The sequence below is a fragment of the Nymphalis io genome, chromosome 11 (genome assembly GCF_905147045.1).
Source record: "Nymphalis io chromosome 11, ilAglIoxx1.1, whole genome shotgun sequence".
In the NCBI taxonomy this organism is placed as follows: domain Eukaryota; kingdom Metazoa; phylum Arthropoda; class Insecta; order Lepidoptera; family Nymphalidae; genus Nymphalis; species Nymphalis io.
Window position 1 is genome coordinate 6,720,933 of NC_065898.1, and position 19,264 is coordinate 6,740,196.

The 19,264-nt window shown below is 31.6% G+C and overlaps 4 protein-coding genes across 5 annotated transcripts; 2 read left to right on the forward strand and 2 right to left on the reverse strand.

Annotated features, from left to right (window-relative positions):
* The first annotated feature begins 1,654 nt into the window (after nucleotides 1-1,654).
* Nucleotides 1,655-14,791, forward strand: LOC126772039 (uncharacterized). The gene is made up of 19 exons (XM_050492218.1): nucleotides 1,655-1,877; nucleotides 2,094-2,206; nucleotides 2,701-2,940; nucleotides 3,026-3,188; nucleotides 3,550-3,688; nucleotides 4,725-4,937; nucleotides 5,351-5,552; nucleotides 6,510-6,684; nucleotides 7,433-7,615; nucleotides 8,139-8,298; nucleotides 8,656-8,776; nucleotides 8,851-8,976; nucleotides 9,291-9,445; nucleotides 9,648-9,781; nucleotides 9,903-10,025; nucleotides 10,249-10,389; nucleotides 11,070-11,143; nucleotides 14,439-14,522; nucleotides 14,606-14,791. The coding sequence occupies exons 1-19, from the start codon at nucleotides 1,655-1,657 to the stop codon at nucleotides 14,789-14,791; spliced, it is 2,955 nt and encodes a 984-aa protein (XP_050348175.1).
* Nucleotides 14,792-14,893: 102 nt separating this feature from the next.
* LOC126771541 (26S proteasome non-ATPase regulatory subunit 14) lies at nucleotides 14,894-16,380 on the reverse strand. The gene is made up of 4 exons (XM_050491451.1): nucleotides 16,234-16,380; nucleotides 15,932-16,130; nucleotides 15,700-15,856; nucleotides 14,894-15,551 (listed from the first exon to the last, which is right to left on the reverse strand). The coding sequence occupies exons 2-4, from the start codon at nucleotides 16,107-16,109 to the stop codon at nucleotides 14,951-14,953; spliced, it is 936 nt and encodes a 311-aa protein (XP_050347408.1). The 5' UTR covers nucleotides 16,110-16,130; nucleotides 16,234-16,380; the 3' UTR covers nucleotides 14,894-14,950.
* Nucleotides 16,381-16,893: 513 nt separating this feature from the next.
* Nucleotides 16,894-17,468, forward strand: LOC126771546 (COX assembly mitochondrial protein homolog). The gene is made up of 2 exons (XM_050491456.1): nucleotides 16,894-17,039; nucleotides 17,110-17,468. Exons 1-2 carry the CDS (start codon nucleotides 16,985-16,987, stop codon nucleotides 17,406-17,408), a joined length of 354 nt encoding a protein of 117 aa, XP_050347413.1. The 5' UTR covers nucleotides 16,894-16,984; the 3' UTR covers nucleotides 17,409-17,468.
* On the reverse strand, nucleotides 17,458-19,264 carry LOC126771538 (tRNA-splicing endonuclease subunit Sen2). Of its 2 annotated transcripts, none has more exons than XM_050491444.1 (4): nucleotides 19,191-19,264; nucleotides 17,868-18,756; nucleotides 17,680-17,804; nucleotides 17,458-17,618 (listed from the first exon to the last, which is right to left on the reverse strand). In XM_050491444.1, the coding sequence occupies exons 2-4, from the start codon at nucleotides 18,679-18,681 to the stop codon at nucleotides 17,460-17,462; spliced, it is 1,098 nt and encodes a 365-aa protein (XP_050347401.1). In that variant the 5' UTR covers nucleotides 18,682-18,756; nucleotides 19,191-19,264; the 3' UTR covers nucleotides 17,458-17,459. The 2 variants fall into 2 exon arrangements, with proteins under 2 accessions (XP_050347401.1, XP_050347402.1); XM_050491445.1 differs by having other exon boundaries at nucleotides 17,458-17,600; nucleotides 18,953-19,214.

Here is a 19,264-nt window from a genome sequence, read left to right on the forward strand (position 1 = left end):
CGAAAACTGAATAAAAAAATAAAAACTGTAACCAGCCTTAGAAAATACGTAAAAATGGAATATGTTTATATCACATTTTATCTAACACAGGAAAACTGTAAACGATTTGTTTAAGGGTTACAGATTGTTGCAATATAATATTTCAATTTAGATATATAGTTTGTGGAAATATTATACACAGTAGATTTGTATGTTATGTATCATAATAAAACAAATCGTCCAGCTCGTCCCCTGCGGCCCGTCAATGCTGCTGCCGCTCTCTTTTGTTCTCGTTCGCATGGAGCATGAGGGATATGACTCACTGACACCGAAAATACCAGAATACCACTAAAAACCAACGCAAGCTAGAGGATCGCCTGCGTATGATATCGTGATGCCCCCACCCGCGACACCCGTCTGGGTAGTTACCACCGAATCATCAGATATTTTATCGCCAAACAGCAATACTTAATACTGTTGTTTTTCGGTCCTACCCCCAAGTTGTACTATAACAGATAGACTAAAATTACGTAACCAGAGTCTTGTTGTATATAGTGTGACTGACAAATTATAAATTAAATTAAAACTAAAAAGTATGTTTTAAAGCTGGAGAGTTGGTATGGTATATCTTATCGCTAACCCATGAGCCACCAGTTCGACTAAAATAATTCTAATTGCGTTAAGTATTTTATTTATTATGGCAGATCATAGATAGAAATACGCTATGCAACAACCTTTAGAAGATGATCAGTAACTATGAACGTCCACCAATATTTTAATATATTATAAAACAGTAAAACCGCGGTACAATGTCAATAGTAAATAAAACATCACATGTAAAAAGTGCCGCCATTAGATTACCAATAAACAAAGATTGAATGAAAACATCATGTGTTATTTACGTAAATTGTTTATAATAAGAACTCATTGTTTTTATCATATACATTATTTATAGAGAGGCAATGATTACGTTCACATACCCTTTACTAATATTTCCAAGAATATAAGTTTGTTCGCAGGAGGTCGAGCGTGCTATGGTGCTAATGCCGTGGAGGTACCACCACACACTGGCGGACGAACTCCTCAACGGTGGGAGTCCTGGTATCTCGAAGGATTACATCGTTTCTCACGTACCTCGGGGCTCCTACCATCATTCGCAGACATCGATTTTTTCTGAATTTGAATCCTCCGCTTCTGGTACGCTGAAGACGTAGTCACCATAAATCCACACTTTGGTCTTCAGTGGTAGGCGGGATATGAAGTGGGTGTGCAGCTTAGACTGGGTGGCCGCGGCATGACTCACCACCTTATTAATGGTGGGTATCCTGCGTTCCAAGTGATACCCCAAGTACTGGCTAAGTGGCTGAAAACTCTCGCCAGCTGGAGCGTCGTTGAGTGTTGTTGTTGCGGAACCCGAATTGCTCCTATAGCACATGACAAGATGTTGGTATTAGTTTCGATTTTATTCCGATTTCGATTTTATTTTAAAATATATATGTCGGACTATTTATTATTTTAAAATTACTTATCCACGTAGGAAGTTCATATACTATTTGCTTATCTAAATATAAAACCTTTTTACATCTATGGTTTAAAAAAAAAGTTGATTTCTGTCTATAAAAAAAATTGTTGCTAAATAGGTGCGCAGAGATAATATTAAACTACAGTTTAAGAAATGAGTGATGCAATTAAAGACGACACAACTGATATCAAGCAAATGTCAAAGCATTCCAATGAGTCCACAAATCCAAGCAAAGCAAGTTGGAAAGATAGAAAGTCTGCTCATATTTCGGCTAACACATTAAGGATTTTACGTTTTGGTAGCATCCTGCAAACATGGACAGAAGTGTCCAATATTAATTACATGTCTGCTCTGACACTGGATGAAGACCCTAAAGGTATACAATTAGTTCTAAGAAATAATGCATTTATTTATTAAACTAATGAATTCCATAATAAAAATATTTGAAAATCGATTAATAACATAGAAATAATATATTATATTTCGAAAAAAAACGGATTGTAAGAAAATATATATTTTTTTAAAAGTGCTAAATATTTATTGCCACAGACCTTAAAAGTCGTTCACTAAACATTTAACCAACACTTTACAGAGCAGCGGTTTCGAAGCATAAGTTTTCTTCCAAGATACCGTATAAGTCCTTTATTCGAGACTCTGATAACGCTAACGGAAAATGGTAACAGAGATAGTATTATTGCCGAACAAGTACGTAGTTCTTTAACTATTTTTAAAAAAGGTCATAATTGACCTTCAAACCTTAGATGTGATAGCATGCGTCGCTTACACATGAGTTCCTGGTGTATGGAAGTATTTCATCTGACACATGCAAGGTTCCTCACGGTGTTTTTTTAAACCGCCGAGCACGAATAAACACAAATAAAGCACATAAAAATTCATTGGTGCTTGCCCGGTTCAAATTCACTCGTTCTAGCCATCTCTGCTCATCTTCAAACATGAAATGGATTATTATTAAAAAAAAAATACTATGATTACAATGAAATAAAATAGATGGCATTGAAAACCGTTTTAGGTAGTTAGTTACTTGTTGGAATATAAATTACCCACCGCTCTGTTCCTAATTGCTTGAGAAGCTCTAGATTGTATAACGAGCTTAACAGCTTTTTTATTGTGAGAGATAAATATATAAATACATAAATATATATTGTAAGCTATGTCAACATATATATGTCAATTTTCAGTTTCCTGCAAATGTAACATCGCTTTTGAACGAGGACCAATTGTGGGGTTGTTTTTATAACTTCCCGGAATTATACGATGATATTTATTCTCCGGTCGTTCCTATAAGAAATATTGAGGATATTCCGGAGATCAAGAACGGAGTACTTACGAGGGATGTGGTGACTGCGTGTCTTAGTTATTTAAAACGAACGCCTATTATGCAAGACTATGTGTACATTAAATTAAATTTATCCTCTAAAGTAAGCAATTTGCAACATAAAATCATACAATTTATAATATTAAAAATTAAGAAAATTCTATGATAATTGCGTTAATTGTTTTTAGTATCTCATTAACATCGATGCACTTAAACATTATAAATACCTCGTTTATCTTGATTTATCATCTAATTTATTAACTGACTTAAAAGTTCTCTCAAACCTTCTCTATCTACAATATCTCTCTGTGGATTTCAACAAGTTAAAAGCTGTTTTGGATTATGAAACACGTGAGTTATTAACTAATTTATCAGAGATCCGTGCCTAATGTTTACGTTCAGAAATTTTCCCTTGTTGTTACTGTCTCTGTGTAACAAACCTTTTTCAATTAATACAAACAAATAACAATTGACAATATGTATGTAAGGGAAAGTTAAAAATTAAAAACAGTATTTGTTTGTTCATATTGTTTTCTTTTTTTGAAAGTTTATACCTACTAAATTATTACTCAGAACAGAACAAAATATATTATATGTGTTATAATTGTACGGATTTCATGGAATACAGATTAATTCTCTACTTATCATATCATATCATATATCATATCTTTACCTTTAGCCATTATTCATATCGGTACTACGGTGTTTACAGCTCAATGGTTTTTAACCGAAGTGCATTATAAGTACAATTCCGTAATGAATATTCGTGAGTTAAAAAGTTTTTGGTCTATCACAATATTGGATTTATCACATAATAATATTAAATATATAGAAGGACTTCAAAACTTACGGTAAGACATTCTGTGTTATTACTCATATTAGGTTACATAAAAATTATTTATAGTATTAAGGCTTTGGCTTCACAAAGTTAGCTTTAGGTATCTTCCGCCTAAAAAGTTTAGGCCTCAGAAGGCCTTCTCTTTGGAAAAAGGTTCGTCTAAAACACTTGTATTTAGTTTAAGGAACAATCTTATAAAATGCTGCATCAAAAATATTACTGTCACTATTAGAAATTCAAGATATTTAAATATTGATATATGGTTATAATATATATAATTAAATAAAATGATACAGTCAGTGACTGTATCATTTTATTTAATTACAATTTTTTAATACAAATAAAGTTTTGAGTAAACCGAGGCCCTATTTACCCGTATTGGGCCTTTGGCACCGGTTGCATTCAATGTTTTTGTAATTTATTGAACGCAAAATTACTGGTTATTGGGTGTGTGAGTGGGTAGGTGTGCAATTTTAATGATTCTTTGTATACGTACGTAGTCGAGTTTGCCCGTTGTCACAATTAGTATATAAATAGCAAGATTATTAATACTAGAAACAATAGTGATCTGGTTACGATAACTACACCAATTGGAGTAGCAATGGTTTTGCACTACTTATTTACTCAATATGTTTGCTAGATGGAAGGGTCAGGGTAGATGCCACCCACTCATCAAATATTCTACCGCCAAACATCGATAGTTAGTATTGTTACGTTCCGCATTGAAGGATGACTGAGCCAGTGTAACTACAGGCACAAGAGTCATAACTTCTTCGTTAAGGGAGGTGACGCATTGGTGATGTAAGGAATGGTCAATACTTCTTACATCGCCAATGTCCACTTAACATCATGTCACCCGTCCGCCTACCTATAACATAAAAAAAACTATATGGTACGGAAAAAAACAATGCTAAGCTATTTTTTTTTAATATTCCCTTTAAAATACACAATAATCAGAAATGGATCATAAAAGTATTACTGGATTATTTTTTTCAAGTATTTGATATACATGATCCGAATTTTTCAATAAAAAAAAAATATAATTTTAGGTATTTGCGACGTCTTGACCTCTCGTTCAATCACATACAACGTCTGGAAAATTTAAATCATCTGCGTCTCACATGGCTGGACGTTTCTTATAATAACATATCGAGTTTCGAATATGGATCCGATTCAGGACTCTGGACCTTATTGCATTTGGAGAGCCTTAACATAAGCGAGAACAAATTAACGTCACTGAAACTGTTATCAGGTTGCACAAGGTATTTAAGATAAACTATAAACGTAACATAAGTCTACTGTTTGTTACATATGTATTTACTTTGATATTTAAGTATATTCTTAGTGAACACTACTTAAATGTTTTTATCAAAAAACAATTTTGTTTAAAATGTTTAACATTAACTTCAAAGAAAAATATAATAAAAACTACTGAAATATGATTGTAACTAAAGAAATAGAAATTATGAAAGCATAGATATATTATAAACATATCCGTTATAATGAGTAATGGTGAGTATTTAAGTAACCTTCATTGTTATTACATATTTTTCAATCTAGAATAGCATTGAAACATAATTATATCTTTATATTTTCACGCTTTGGCTTTCGTTGAATAATTTTAACTTTAGTAATTTGGATTAAAAAGTATGAAATAATTTTACCCATTAAATAGATTAAGAGAACTTCGTGCCCGCAATAACTGTTTTAACGTGTTATTGGAGCTCGCAATATATATGAGTAATTTGAGAAGCCTGATCCTCCTCGACCTATCCTCTAACCCTATCTGCAACGTTCTCGGTTACAAGGATGTAGTCTATAATAAATTTCCTAAACTATTAGAGTTGGATGATATAGAAGTAGATCCAGTGGAACAGGTATGTGTAACCTTAGGAATATACATAACTTTATTTTTTTTGACTGGTTAACATAAACGGAATTGCCAAGAGTTTACGTCATCGTCCTCGAACTGCATTCTATCTTTATATTTATATACTTGTAACTATACTAGGATGATGTAGATGTAAATCCATATATATCAAAGGACATTTATATCACAGATATAAGCAACTTTAGGAATATAAGTAGAATTTTAAGTAGACTTGTTTCCTAACATTTTTCTTTATGTTATCAAACTGCGCTGTAGCTCTATCTGCTATATCTTTGACAGTGACTAGAGAGACATATAAAATAGAAAAGAAATTTGCTAGACTTGCTTATTTAATTTTATAACAAATTGTAACTTCTGTACATGTTTGTTTTAATTGAAATGAGCAGCTATGTCCTAAAATAACAAAGTGACAGAATAAAATTTACTCGTAATCGGTAATGCATGTGTAAATTGTGGGTATATATTTATTTTGCTCATTAACGTTCTTACTGACCATTTATAACAAACTTTTCTAAGTGCTTTGACTAAAAGTTTATTTACAAAATAAAAAATGACCCTGTCATACAGAGTCCTGTAGTAGTAGTTTTACTGGTGGTAGGGCTTTGCGCAAGCTCGTCTGGGTAGGTACCACCCACTCATCAGATATTCTACCGCAAAACAGCAATACTTGATATTGTTGTGTTCCGGTTTGAAGGGTGAGTGAGCCAGTGTAATTACAGGCACAAGGGACATAAAATCTTAGTTCCCAAGGTTGGTGGCGCATTGGATATGTAAGCGATGGTTGACATGTCTTACAATGCCAATGTCTAAGAGCGTTGGTGACCACTTACCATCAGGTGGCCCATATGCTCGTCCACCTTCCTATTCTATAAAAAAAAAAACAAACCCTGTCATCATATTTCATAGCAAACAGCAAACGAAATTTTATTTAATACTCTTCTAGAGAGCGGCTATAATGGACATGTCACCAGATATTATAACATTTGCAACGCGTCGTCTTCTTCGTTTATTGTACATACAACAGCTGTCCAGAGCTCGCGTCTCCCCCTTCACTCCTCCAGCAGATACAACAGATATTCCTATAGTCGTTATAGTCGGCTACGAAGCTGTTGGAAAAGGTCAGACAATAATCAACCACTAAATCTATACTGAAAATTAGTAGTAATTCCGTTTAGTTATGATTTATTTACGGATTTTAATACATAGCCAGTACTGTATATTATATATTGAGATAGACGCTTACATAAAAGCTTCGTTTCATTTTACTTAAGCATACATTAGTATAGTATTAATACATCATAATCTTACATTAAAATATGAGATTAAAATTAAAGTAAATATTTAATTAATAGGTATATTAATTTAGTTTTATATTGAGAATAAAAAGACACTATAAAAATAATAAAATATTACTCATTACTTTATTAAATACGATGCAATAATAATTTAAATCAATTAAACCACCCTACATAACGTCCATTATCTAAAAGCCAAGATGGTTTTAAGAGCCAAGAGCCATTAGTAGCACGCTATAACATTGGAACAGAACAATTTCATGCATAAAAAGACTAGTTTCGGCTGTTGTTTGGCCGAACGCCGAATCGTGGCTAGAACTCGTCATATATTGCTTGTTGAAGTAAACATTTTGGTCACTGAGCCGATATATGCATGGAGCGTTTTGCTCTGTAACATTACTGCTTGTTTTCTCTCGGTAAATATAAACATAAATCTTCGTCAGCAGAAATTAATTTTGACTTTGACAATGTTCAATTAACCATTGATTTCATTTATGTTGTAAGAAATAATACTAATATTAAAATATAGAGAAAGATACATAGTTTTTAGTTTACTTTTTTTTTCATTTAGGCTCTTTGGCCCGTCGCCTAGCAGCAGAATGCGCCTCAAATATAGAGTTGGCATTGCAACACACCACCGCCTGCCACTTCTTAGACCACTACAAAGTTATAACGAGACGGAAGTTCGACGATATGCTTCTCGCTGGTGATCTGTTAACTTATAGTGAAATGGACGGGGAATCATACGGACTAAGTTAGACTAATAAGTAACAGCCTGTGAATGTCCCACTGCTAGGCTAAGGCCTCCTCTCTTTTTTTTAAGGAAAAGGTTTGGAGCTTATTCCACCACGCTGCTCCCATGCGGTTTGGTGGAATACAAATGAGGCAAAATTTCAGTGAAATTAGACACAAGCAGGTTTCCTCACGATGTCTTGCTTCACTATCAAGCACGAGATAAATTATTATGAAACCAAATTAAGCACATGAAAATTCAGTGTTGCTTGCCCGGGTTTGAACCACGATTATCGGTTAAGATTCACGCGTTCTAACCACTGGGTTGAATATTTACAGTTTGCAATAGACTAAATAATCTCATTTTCCGAGGATAGTTTGTAATAAACACAATAAGGAAATAACGTCTTTGGACTAGGTCTACTCTTTAGGTTTGTCTATTTGGTAAAAATGTACTGCACAAATGACATCTTAACATTGACCGTGCTGAAATATATTTTTTTGTATATTTGTAATTTATACAATATTATTTTAATAAAATACAGGTCGCGAAGAAGCATTTGTGAAAGACGGAAAAGTAAAAGTTGTTACAATGGACTTAATAGGCGCCCTTATGTTAAGACTGCGGGGATATAGACCATATTTGATATTAGCTTCCTGCTCTGACAAACAGAGTTTATCTCGCAAACAGCAAGAACGGAGGGAGTAAATATAATTTTTTATTTTATTTTGTATTTCGGTACTATACTTAATCTTAATTTTTTGAGTTCGTCTCTAATAATAATGTATATCCAAATACCAAATAGGTATTAAATGATTGTACATAGACAAATGCAAAATATGGAGGAGCCCTTATGCGAAAAACATAAATAACCGGACATTTTGACATCAAAATGACGTTATTGTCAAAGAAATTAAATTTCTTTGACAATAACGTAGGTATCAAAAATTTAAACAAAGATATTAAATTGTGCTAAATAGTTACTAAATCCAGATAATATTTAAACGTTTACCTGTCACTTTATACAGTAATTCTGATGCACACATTTATCACGGTTACAGAGCAAGAAATTTAATATATGAAAAAAAAATGTTTATGGAAGAACCCGTGGAGATTTCGACATTACAAATTTTAATGTCTGGTCGATTAATAATAAATGGTATACTTAATGAGTTAATACAGGTAATTTAGTGACATAGATATCATTCTATAGTTACTCTATTTTAAAAGGAAGTACCTAAGACCTTTTTTTGTAGACGTTATCAGACGAAAATGACCATATTGACTTTATAATAGATTCGGAATGTTCTCTAAAGTTAGATAGCGAAGACAGAAAGAGATATGAGATCAAAGCTGTAGACAGAATTGCAATGACCTTTTCTGTAAGTGTACTATATTTTATTCTTTCGGTCATCTATGAAAGCCTAGACATCTAGTACCGATTTTAGTAAGTTCTTAAACTGATCGTCATGTATAATTAATAATAAGGAACGGACACGTTTATAAAAATAATTATTTTAAATAAAGTAAAAAATACGAACATGTATAATTATCATACACAAACTAAAACATAAATTTATTTCACTTAAGGAACTCATATCAAACTAAGCTTACTTACCAACTGCTAATGCAAAGTTCACTACCAACGAATCCGTCCACATTACTTAACCAATTAAAATTATATTGTATTTTATAGAGCACCTTATCTCTTATTAGTAAAAATAATAATGATAAAAGTAGTCTCGTTGATTCCGGTATGTATTCCCTTTATAAAGAGCAACCTGGTATGGATGAATATACAAGCAATGTCTACGGCCTGGAATCCTACCAAGATAAAAACCAGCAGAAAAGGTAGCAATTAAAATGTGCTGATTTACGTTTATAACCTACAATTAATGACTTACTTAAATTAATATCTACATAATATTAATAAATAATTTCTCTAAAAAAATAAACTCCTTATGTATTAAAGTCAATGTTGATACATATTATTTAGATATATTGCATTGTGATACGATAAGACAATATCAATAATAATATGAGCCACTTTTAGATCAAACGCTTTTCATCATTTATCAAATAAACAGGATCAAATCAATTTAAACCGGAAAAGTATAGAAGATAAAAATACATCGTCTACATGGAGAGGTAAAAAACCAATTAAGTTAAAAAGTAATTACAATTTTGGTAAGTATCGTGAGATAAGGTAAGGTAAGGATAAAACATCTAAATTTCCTTTACCTACTTTATATGTATTTTAATCAGATAATATGTACTTTCTCATTAAGCATTTACGTTATGTACGTAGGTTTACCGAGTAGCAGGAAATCCTCCAAATCCGTTGCCTTCACGTCTCCTGAGAACACAAACTTGATTGATAAAGAAATTGATTCTTCTGAATTATTGTTCGATCCGCAGACCAAAAAAGACAGTAAATATTATTGTGCAATATTTATATTTTATTAAGACCTCCAACAAGGAGATGTTAAATGTATTAAACATATTTAAAACAAATTATTATACGTAGTATATTGGTAGTTAGTATAGTTGGTGGTAAACACTGGGCTATCTCGGCCACCACATTTTAATAATATTGAAAATAAAAAACCTTACAACAAAACAAGACTTATTATTTGTTAATTCACTTGTTGCAGTGGATAATTTGTTAATGAAATCAATTAGTGCAAAGGTAGCGTGGCCACAGGCAGATGGCATAAAACCACAGGACGACCTCTGGCTTGCATTCCTGTTGGGAAACGGCTTATTGCACACAAGCAGCGCGAGCACGCAATCATGTACGTTAATAACTTAATAAATAACAGTTAAGCTATTCAATTGTTATTGTTAATTCATTATCGTTAAAAATATGAAAGTCGGCATAGTTTCATTTTGTTATTCTATTTTTCATTATAAATATTATCTTTGACTTGTTGTGTACATTTTTTTTTATATTGTATTGTATGGTTGAGTTGATTATAATACGTAAAGTGATTGTCCCACTGATGGGCTAAAGGCCTCCTCTCCTCTTTTTAAGGAGAAGGTTTGGAGCTTATTCCACCACGCTGCTCCAATGCGGGTTTGCGGAATACACATGTGGCTGAATTTCAGTGAAATTAGACACATGCAGGTTTCCTCACGATGTTTTCCTTCACCGTAAAGCACGAGATGAATTATAATTATAAATTAAGCACATGAAAATTCAGTGGTGCTTGCCCTAGTTTGAACCCACGATCATCGATTAAGATTCACGCGTTCTTACCACTGGGCCATCTCGGCTCATATGTAGTTTTTTTTTACAATTATTTTAATTATTATAACTTTTTATATAATTGCATGATAAATATTACTCAAATTATACACTGAATTTATGTATATATAACGTTTTCAAATATCAACTCATCTTCTTTTTTGCCATAAAATGTAAAAAAATATTGAGTAAATTCAATAAGCCCTTATACAAAAACATTTTTCACAGTTAATCAACTTCACTGGGAAACTCAAGTGGACGGCCCAGATTTTATTGTTAATCAACCGGGGCACGCCCAAACGGTAAATACAAAACCGACTAAATAAAAAAAAAATACAAAATCTTTCGTGCAGTAACTTTGTACACTTGAAAATTGTGGGTAAAGAAAGATTTTGCATGTTCTTGTGAATATTTTTAGGTTCAGTTATAATATATAATATGAGTAAGTCCATAAAAACATCAAATTAATTTAAAAAAATCTCAATCAAAACATACTATAAAAACATTATTTTTGCTATTTTTTAAGCAAATATAGAAAATGAATTTTATAATCATGTAAATATTGTGACCATGATAAGTTTTTAAAAGCCTTGCTTGATTAACGACTTTTCACGTTCATTACAAATCACGCAATACCACGAAATCAGAGTTATCATTAAACGGCCGATCTTACTTTATCGCGTGAACTTCGCTATTTAGTTTCTAGGTGGAATAGTATACCAGCCGCAGGTGACATTTATTATATTATTATTTTGCCCACTAGGAAAAGTATCGACTTTCATGAAGTGAGGATGAATGCTAGCCGTTGTCTATTTTTTTATATCATTGTTTATGCTGGCCAGTTTGCACAGTGGCGGCGTTCAGACAAGGGGATGATTCTATTTCGTGTTATTCGTTGATTTAAGTGCTTGAAGTTTTTTTTTAATATGAGTGGCCAACCAGAGCCCTTGAAAGGACTCAATGCAATGCTGTATGCATGCATACTTGCATGCAAAAAATGTCTAAACATATAGAGGTGGAAGAGTTACAGGATACAACAAATTTTTGCAAGTAGTGACTTGATTACATAAGTTATGAATTTGATGATAGTGAAAGTGACTCAAAATCGAAAAAAAATAGATTGTAAATGAAAAATAAATATTTTTTAATCAGATTCCAGTTCTTTCCGTATTTTCATCTAGTTCTGCGACGCCATGTGTTAAGAAAAAGATTTAAAATAATTCCAAAATGCCTTTATTTCACAAATGAATAAAATAATGCCAATCGCATTGATAAAAGCAAATTAGAAATAGACAATTTCAATTACTTTATGAAGTGTATTTATTACCCCGGTAAAAATTGTCTTTAGACGAATCGATCATTCTATGGAGACTTATTTCCGCCACTACATCAAGGGAAAAAGGCATGTTTTGGCTAGTACAGTCAATAGGCATGATGACTGATTTTGAAATAACCTTTTATAATGTGGGTACACGTCTACTATTACTGAAAATAATTTTATTTCAGTAATAAACTAACTGTTTACGCATACAATTGCATTTTCATTTACCTATTTTGAATTTCGCTCTAAAACACCCGCAGGTGTCATAGCGCCTGCACGTGACGTCACGCCTCAATAAACGACAGTAAATGTTGTATTATGTCTCTACTCAACGAAAAAAGGCAGAAAATATTGCGTATTTCCTAAGGTTAAAAATGAATTCCAAAGTTTACAAGTGGCGTGCGGTCCCTTTGTGTAAAAATACATTCGAATGCCAACCAGATCGAAGAACAATCTACAGAAGCAGAACGACCATATATAATAAGTAAGCAACAAAAGATGGTGGGTCTTGAAGAATGTGAAAAGCGATTAAAAAAAAGTATGGTTACATAACATTTTGAAGAAATTGCAAATTGAGACAGAGATTCATAAAGATTTATTATGTATTTATGATGTATTTAGATTTATAAAAGTATTCGTAAATATTTAAATTCACAAATTCAGTACTAGTGGAGCTAAATGAAATATTGTCTTAAAAGTTCTTACTGGTAAAAATATTAGGGCTGTTCATATGCGAGTAATACTATATAGCTAACAGAAAAAAAAACCTTTGATAACACTAAAAATAAATAAAAATGTACTTGCAAGGAAGTTTTCACATTTCGAAATTCAGATGAGCAAAAGTCTTTATTTGATGAAAGAAAATCTCCTAACATCGACAAATCCTGGGCAAATTAAAGGGGAGGAGATTTGCCTAAACAAAACCTTGTTCCATTATTGATAGATCTTGGATGTTTTATTTTCTTCACAAAAAACGGGAATAATCAACGACTCAACTAATTAAATGATGCAAAATAATTTTGAAACGCGTAAACACAACTGTTCAAGAGAAACGGTTATAGATTCAGAGGCGTGACGTCATTCGATTGCAATATTTTATACTTTTATTTTATAAAAAATCTTGTTAATCTCAATGTGTATATTAAAATGGAATCATTTTTTAGAATCCTTTTAAAATATTTTCTTGTCTAAAACCATTTATTTTTTAATTCTTTAATACTGTCATCATGCCTATTGCACTTCACTGCTAAATAATTTTATATTTTGTACCCCTGTTTATTTTTTGAATATGTAAGTACACTTTTGAGTAAGCGGTTATATTATGTACAATTACAAAACCAATTGTTAGTACAACGTAACCAAAGTTTCACATAAATGTTGATGATTTAAAAATACTTTTTTTTCTTATTGAAAGATACTTTTAAAATTCTATGTGTTTATAAAAGACTGATAATAATTAAATATTTATTTAAATATTTTTTTATTTCTGATCCCAAACTAAGCAGAACTTGTACTCTGGAAACCAGACAACTGGTATACTACATATACTAATTTTCTTTTGTAAATACATACTTATATAGATAATTACACCCAGACTCAGGACGAACAGACATGTTCATGCACACAAATGTCTGTCCTGGGTGGAAATCGAACACATAACTTTCGGCGTAAAGGCAAGTATCTTCCAACCACGCCAACCAGCCCGTCATTATTATATTAAAATGTTTTTATTTGTAAAATATATGTTATTTGACCAAATTAACGCGTAATTATGTATGACCAATCACGCTGTCACGTGATATATGTTTATAGTAAATAAATCCTATGAACATGATAAAATATGAACTTATTAGGTAAAAAAATGGCTACTACACAAAGCCATTCAGATTCCATTTTTCAGATTGGCAATGAACATGTTAAAAAGATATTATTGTTTGCTCGACAATGCAAGATCCTAATTTACGTATATTTGAACGTAATAAATGTTGTTTTTTTTTTTATATATAGAATAGGAAGGTGGACGAGCATATGGGCCACCTGATGGTAAGTGGTCACCAAACGCCCTTAGACATTGGCATTGTAAGAAATGTCAACCATCACTTATAGCCAATGCGCCACCAACCTTGGGAACTAATTTACCTTACAAAATTTTAACTGTTTAATGTACCTTACAAAATTTTTAGTGTAATTTCAAATCTTAGTATATTTTAATGTAATCTTTCCACATACATGAACATATTATCAAAATATATTAATTTGCTATTTTTTTTTCCTAGCTGACAGCAGAATGCTTCACAACAATCATAAGGGATGACTATGAAGAAATACATAGGAAATGTCCTGGCTTATTTTGGGATACTGTAACTATTATCCTATAATTACTATATAATGTTATATTTGTAAATAATCCAATGTATACAAATGTAATATAATTTATGTTTAGGTAAATTTGGACAACCCTGATGCTGCATTTAAAAAAATGAAAACAATCATTAAAAACATTGTCAACTCTCAAAGAAATCTGAAGCCAATGTTCGACATAAACTTTACAAATTTAAACTACCCCGTACTTGAGAAAAAGCTAATGAGCATTTACAAAGAAATTGCTCCACAGAGACTGTTTTACTAAAATAAACAAAATAATATTAAAATTGTTATTTAATTTTAAGCTACCTAGTTTAAAAAACATTGAATCAACATAATCACTAGGTTACAATGAGAAATGTGAGAGTCAAATCATATAAAGTAAGTTTTATTTAACCTTAACATTTAAGAATATCTTTCACAATCATTTAAACACCATGGTATCAAGCATAGCTCCCAGAGATTGTACAATGTTGTTGGCCATCAGTATATCAACTTTCTCTTCTAAATGCCTTTTAGGATCTTGTTTACCAACATTCTTGATTGCAAGCTGTTCTGGTGTCATCTTTTCTTCATCTTCGAGAGCTTTATTGTAATTTTTAGCCAATTCAAGCATGTCTGTTACTGTAGTTTCGTTGATCGAACAATGCTCTTTATAGTCAGCTAGGGTAAGTCCGTCCATCCAAGACTTCTTGTGAAGATTGAGTAACATTTTCTGCTCTAACTCATTCTTTCTGTAGTTTATACTAATGGAGTAGTAGTGACGATTTAGACCATGAATCAGAGCTTGCACTGAAGGTTTTTGCAAGTGGCCTAAGTTTGAGGTTGTTTGCCGAGGCTCTTGTCCTAGAACCATCATATTGGGATTGATAAGACGGAAAGCATCAATGACAACTTTTCCTTTAACTGATTGGATGGGATCAACTACAACAGCTACAGCTCTCTCAGATAAGGCTTCAAATGACTGCTGAGTATTTATATCGACACCCGATAACCAACATCCAAATCCAGGATGTGAGTGATACCTAAATTAAAAGTAATTTTAATTAGTATTTTTCAGCTGACTTGTTTCCTTACTTAATAATATAGAATATATTATAAACGAAATATACTATAGACATTAGACATATTAAATATGTAAAACAAATACTGAACCAACTAAAATATGCTTACCAGCCCACAACCATTTCGGGGCGTCCAGTCTGTTTTAACATATCCAACATTTTTGCTTGGAAAACGGGATCGACAGCTTCTACGGATACACCAGTACCAGTTTGTGGCATTGCAAATACATCGATGACGCGAACAGTGTAGTCATCAACAAATTCTCCTACAAGAAATAAAATTATAAATTGAATAAAATTGAACCGACCAAATAAATATATCATGTTGTAAAAACATTTACCTAACATTAGACCCATCACTTCCATTGGTACACCAGCACGGCCGTGTTTTAACATTTTCAAAAGAGCAAGTGATGAGATATAAACTTGCTCAGCAGTGTCCACGACTGGAGCGTCTGTGGGTGGTGGCGCTTGAGACAAACCGGCCATGCCTCCTCCAAGACGAAGAAGACGATCCATTGTTTAATGCTGATATATAAGCTGTAAGCAACAAGACGATGATGCGGTGTACTCATGTTAAGAATGAAAGTGTATATAAACTTTCTAATTAAACAAACACTAAGAAAAATATTAATGTACAAACCAAAGGTTTTATATTAAAATAAACTTTTATAAGGTACAGCTATAATATAATATACTTTAAGTGAAGAGAATATCAATGTTTTATTGACGACATGAAGAACACAATTTTGATTTTGACAACCAAGCTGTCGAATATGCAAGCTCATGAACCTTTCAGTATTACCATGATGTTATAATTTTAACGTTTAATATACCTTTTAAATTAAGGAACTTCGTTTCAATCTTTTTCATTTTAAGTTTAAGTATATTTATCAAAATACAATACAATTAAACCATCATTTATATAACTATATGTAATAGTACCATCAATTTGAAATGTAAATATTACAAAAAAATATTTGTCACGAATGAAATACAATTAAATTATAATAAATTCTTGAATAAATCAATTTTAATATATATCCATTTAATCCATGACATTTTGTCACAGTTTACATAAATTTTTCAAATGAAATGTATTAAAAGTACTATAGCTTTAAATAAGCGTTCAAATGAAAAACATCCATACGTTTATTATATTTGACTCACAAGTAGATAAGGCTATTTTGTCTTTTAAAATAACTATAGAAATATTTTTTATATACAAGGCTGTATAGTGGAACGCATTTGAGATTTCCGACGTGGTAAAAATAAAAAAAATGTAAATAATTGTCAATGTCAACATATTATACAAAAAAAAATTAGGAACGATCGTTATTTCTTAGTGATTTTTATTATAGATGATTATTATTGTAAATATAAAATAATTAAAGATGCCTGAATCTTCAGTGTTACCCAAAAAATTCTCAGATGGTCCACATGGCTTAGGTAAATATTTTGCATAGTAAAATATTTTAGTCAATTCTTTCGTAAATATATGTGATTATACATTCTCCAGGAGATCCGGATGATAGAAGCCTTAGAAAAGTCGAAACTGAAGTAGTAATACCTAAACTTATTAGGGAAAAAGCCAAAACTGAAAAATGTATCCCTGAAGTTGAAGATTTTTCTAAATGTTGTAAAGATTCATCGGTTTTTATGGTTATCAAATGTAGAAACGAAAACTCGGCATTGAAATCGTGTTTGTCGAAGTGGTATCATAATGAAGAATTTAAAAAATTATGTACTGAAGAATATTTAAAAGAAAGAAGTGAATATAGAAGAACAGGCATTAAAAAGCCAATGAAAAGAGCATAAACTGTAGTAGTGTTATTTATGTATAAGGTATCAAACAAATAAAAGTATGTTTTAGTCAAACTCACTGTCATCATTTATTATATTAGCAACATTTCTAGTTATTAACAATTCTCTTACACTAAATTCACTAAGATCTTGTGGCAAGTTTAAATTATCTTTACTGGATTTCAGCACTTCCACTATTATAACTTCCTGAAATAAATATAATACCTGTACCATATTTTATATAAAATATAATTGACTATAGAAGTCATAAATGTAAGTCAAATACCTTGACAGTTGTTGTAGCCATTCGAATTTGTCCAAATAAAGATATCCAATCAGAAATGTTATTCCCATAATTAATAACAATTATATAATCAGCATGATTTATTTCTGGACCTTCTCTGTACAGTACTGAAAAAAATAGAAATTAGATAAGATAAGATAAAATATAAAATAAGATAAAAATATTCTCACCATAGTCACCACCAAATTTAATTCCAGGTTTAACAATATACCCTTTAGACCTAAAATAATGATATACAACATATTTCTCAATAAAATATCTATCACTTTCACTAAATAGTTTCCAACATTCTTCTATATTTAGTATTTGGTTTTCATTATTTATTACTTGTAAGCATCCAAGTCCATATAACAAAAAAAAAGCTTCCTCTAAAGAGAGCATTAGCTTTTCTTGCAACACAATCTTATCTACACAACATTGAGGTTTAAAATCTGCAAAATAATTATCATCCTCAGAATCACTATTTGGTACTATAACAACTAGGTTTTGTTTATCAGGTATGTCAAATTCAGTTTGGTTATTCAAACTTTCTGTTTCTTGTACCATCTCTTCGTCACTTGAAACCAAATCAATAACATCCTTTCCCAATTTTTTTCTAGTGTCATGAACAATCTTTGAAACCAGGTCATTCACTTCTTTGAAAAAAGTATCTGAATCAATAGATTTTTGCGATGTACCAAACTTCTTATGCCAATAATTACGCTTTAAGAATTGCCTTTTCCGCATAATAGTTGGACTGCCATCATTGTGTACTATTTGAGGCTTAGATCTAGATGCAGTCCCTTTACCAAAACATCCCATATGGTGTAACAATGCCATCTCATCCAAGGACCTAACCTCAACACCAATCCCATTGTAATGTCCAGTAAACAGTATACACATAGAACTATCTAGTGGTAGACTCAATGATGATTCAGCATCTATAGGAAATTCGCTATTTGGGTCATTAGTCTGACATTCCTCTTCCGATTTCAAACTGGCCATGACAAAAGAACTGGCCACTTCCCAAAAAGTATTTTTAGCAAGAAAGTGTGACAAATTCTAGCTTAAATTATTAATCTGTAACACAAAAAGTCAACTTCTGGTAAAAAATATCCTATTATGACTTACAAAACAAAATTTTAGCATTTATAAACTACTTATTAATTTTAATATTCAAAAAAATGGAAGCAAAAATAAAACGAGAACTTGACACTGAAAGATACAACCGTAAGTAAGCATTATTATGTTTAGCTAATTTCTTATTAAAACTAACCTAAAATGAAAAGTTGTACTTAAACACGAAATCTAGTTTATTATTTTAATTAAGTCGTTTGCTTGTTTCGTGACTCTCGCAAATTTCTTGCATTTCCTTCTTAATGTTGTTTTACATTATTTTGGAATAGACAATCAATTCGATATTATTTAATAAAAATGTAAAGAATATTTCTTCATGGGTAGTTTCCAATCAATATCACGAAGTTACTTTATTATTTTACGATATTCACGATTACCTACTAGCGTGGACTCTCTGAGTAGAAGTGTTCTGTGAGCGTAGAGCACCTACCTACCTGAGAAATTGTGATAA

Coding starts and splice junctions, on each gene's coding strand:
- LOC126771538 (XM_050491444.1), bottom strand. CDS start 18,681: ATGGCCAGTTTGAAATCGGAAGAGGAATGTCAGACTAATGACCCAAAT. Junction 17,805..17,867: donor TAAATTTGGTGGTGACTATG/GTGAGAATATTT, acceptor TATTTTTTTCAG/TACTGTACAGAGAAGGTCCA. Junction 17,619..17,679: donor TGGCTACAACAACTGTCAAG/GTATTTGACTTA, acceptor AATATGGTACAG/GTATTATATTTATTTCAGGA.
- LOC126771546 (XM_050491456.1), top strand. CDS start 16,985: ATGCCTGAATCTTCAGTGTTACCCAAAAAATTCTCAGATGGTCCACAT. Junction 17,040..17,109: donor AGATGGTCCACATGGCTTAG/GTAAATATTTTG, acceptor TACATTCTCCAG/GAGATCCGGATGATAGAAGC.
- LOC126772039 (XM_050492218.1), top strand. CDS start 1,655: ATGAGTGATGCAATTAAAGACGACACAACTGATATCAAGCAAATGTCA. Junction 4,938..5,350: donor CTGTTATCAGGTTGCACAAG/GTATTTAAGATA, acceptor CCCATTAAATAG/ATTAAGAGAACTTCGTGCCC. Junction 6,685..7,432: donor CTACGAAGCTGTTGGAAAAG/GTCAGACAATAA, acceptor TTTTTCATTTAG/GCTCTTTGGCCCGTCGCCTA.
- LOC126771541 (XM_050491451.1), bottom strand. CDS start 16,109: ATGGATCGTCTTCTTCGTCTTGGAGGAGGCATGGCCGGTTTGTCTCAA. Junction 15,857..15,931: donor AGTGATGGGTCTAATGTTAG/GTAAATGTTTTT, acceptor TATTTCTTGTAG/GAGAATTTGTTGATGACTAC. Junction 15,552..15,699: donor CCCGAAATGGTTGTGGGCTG/GTAAGCATATTT, acceptor CTTTTAATTTAG/GTATCACTCACATCCTGGAT.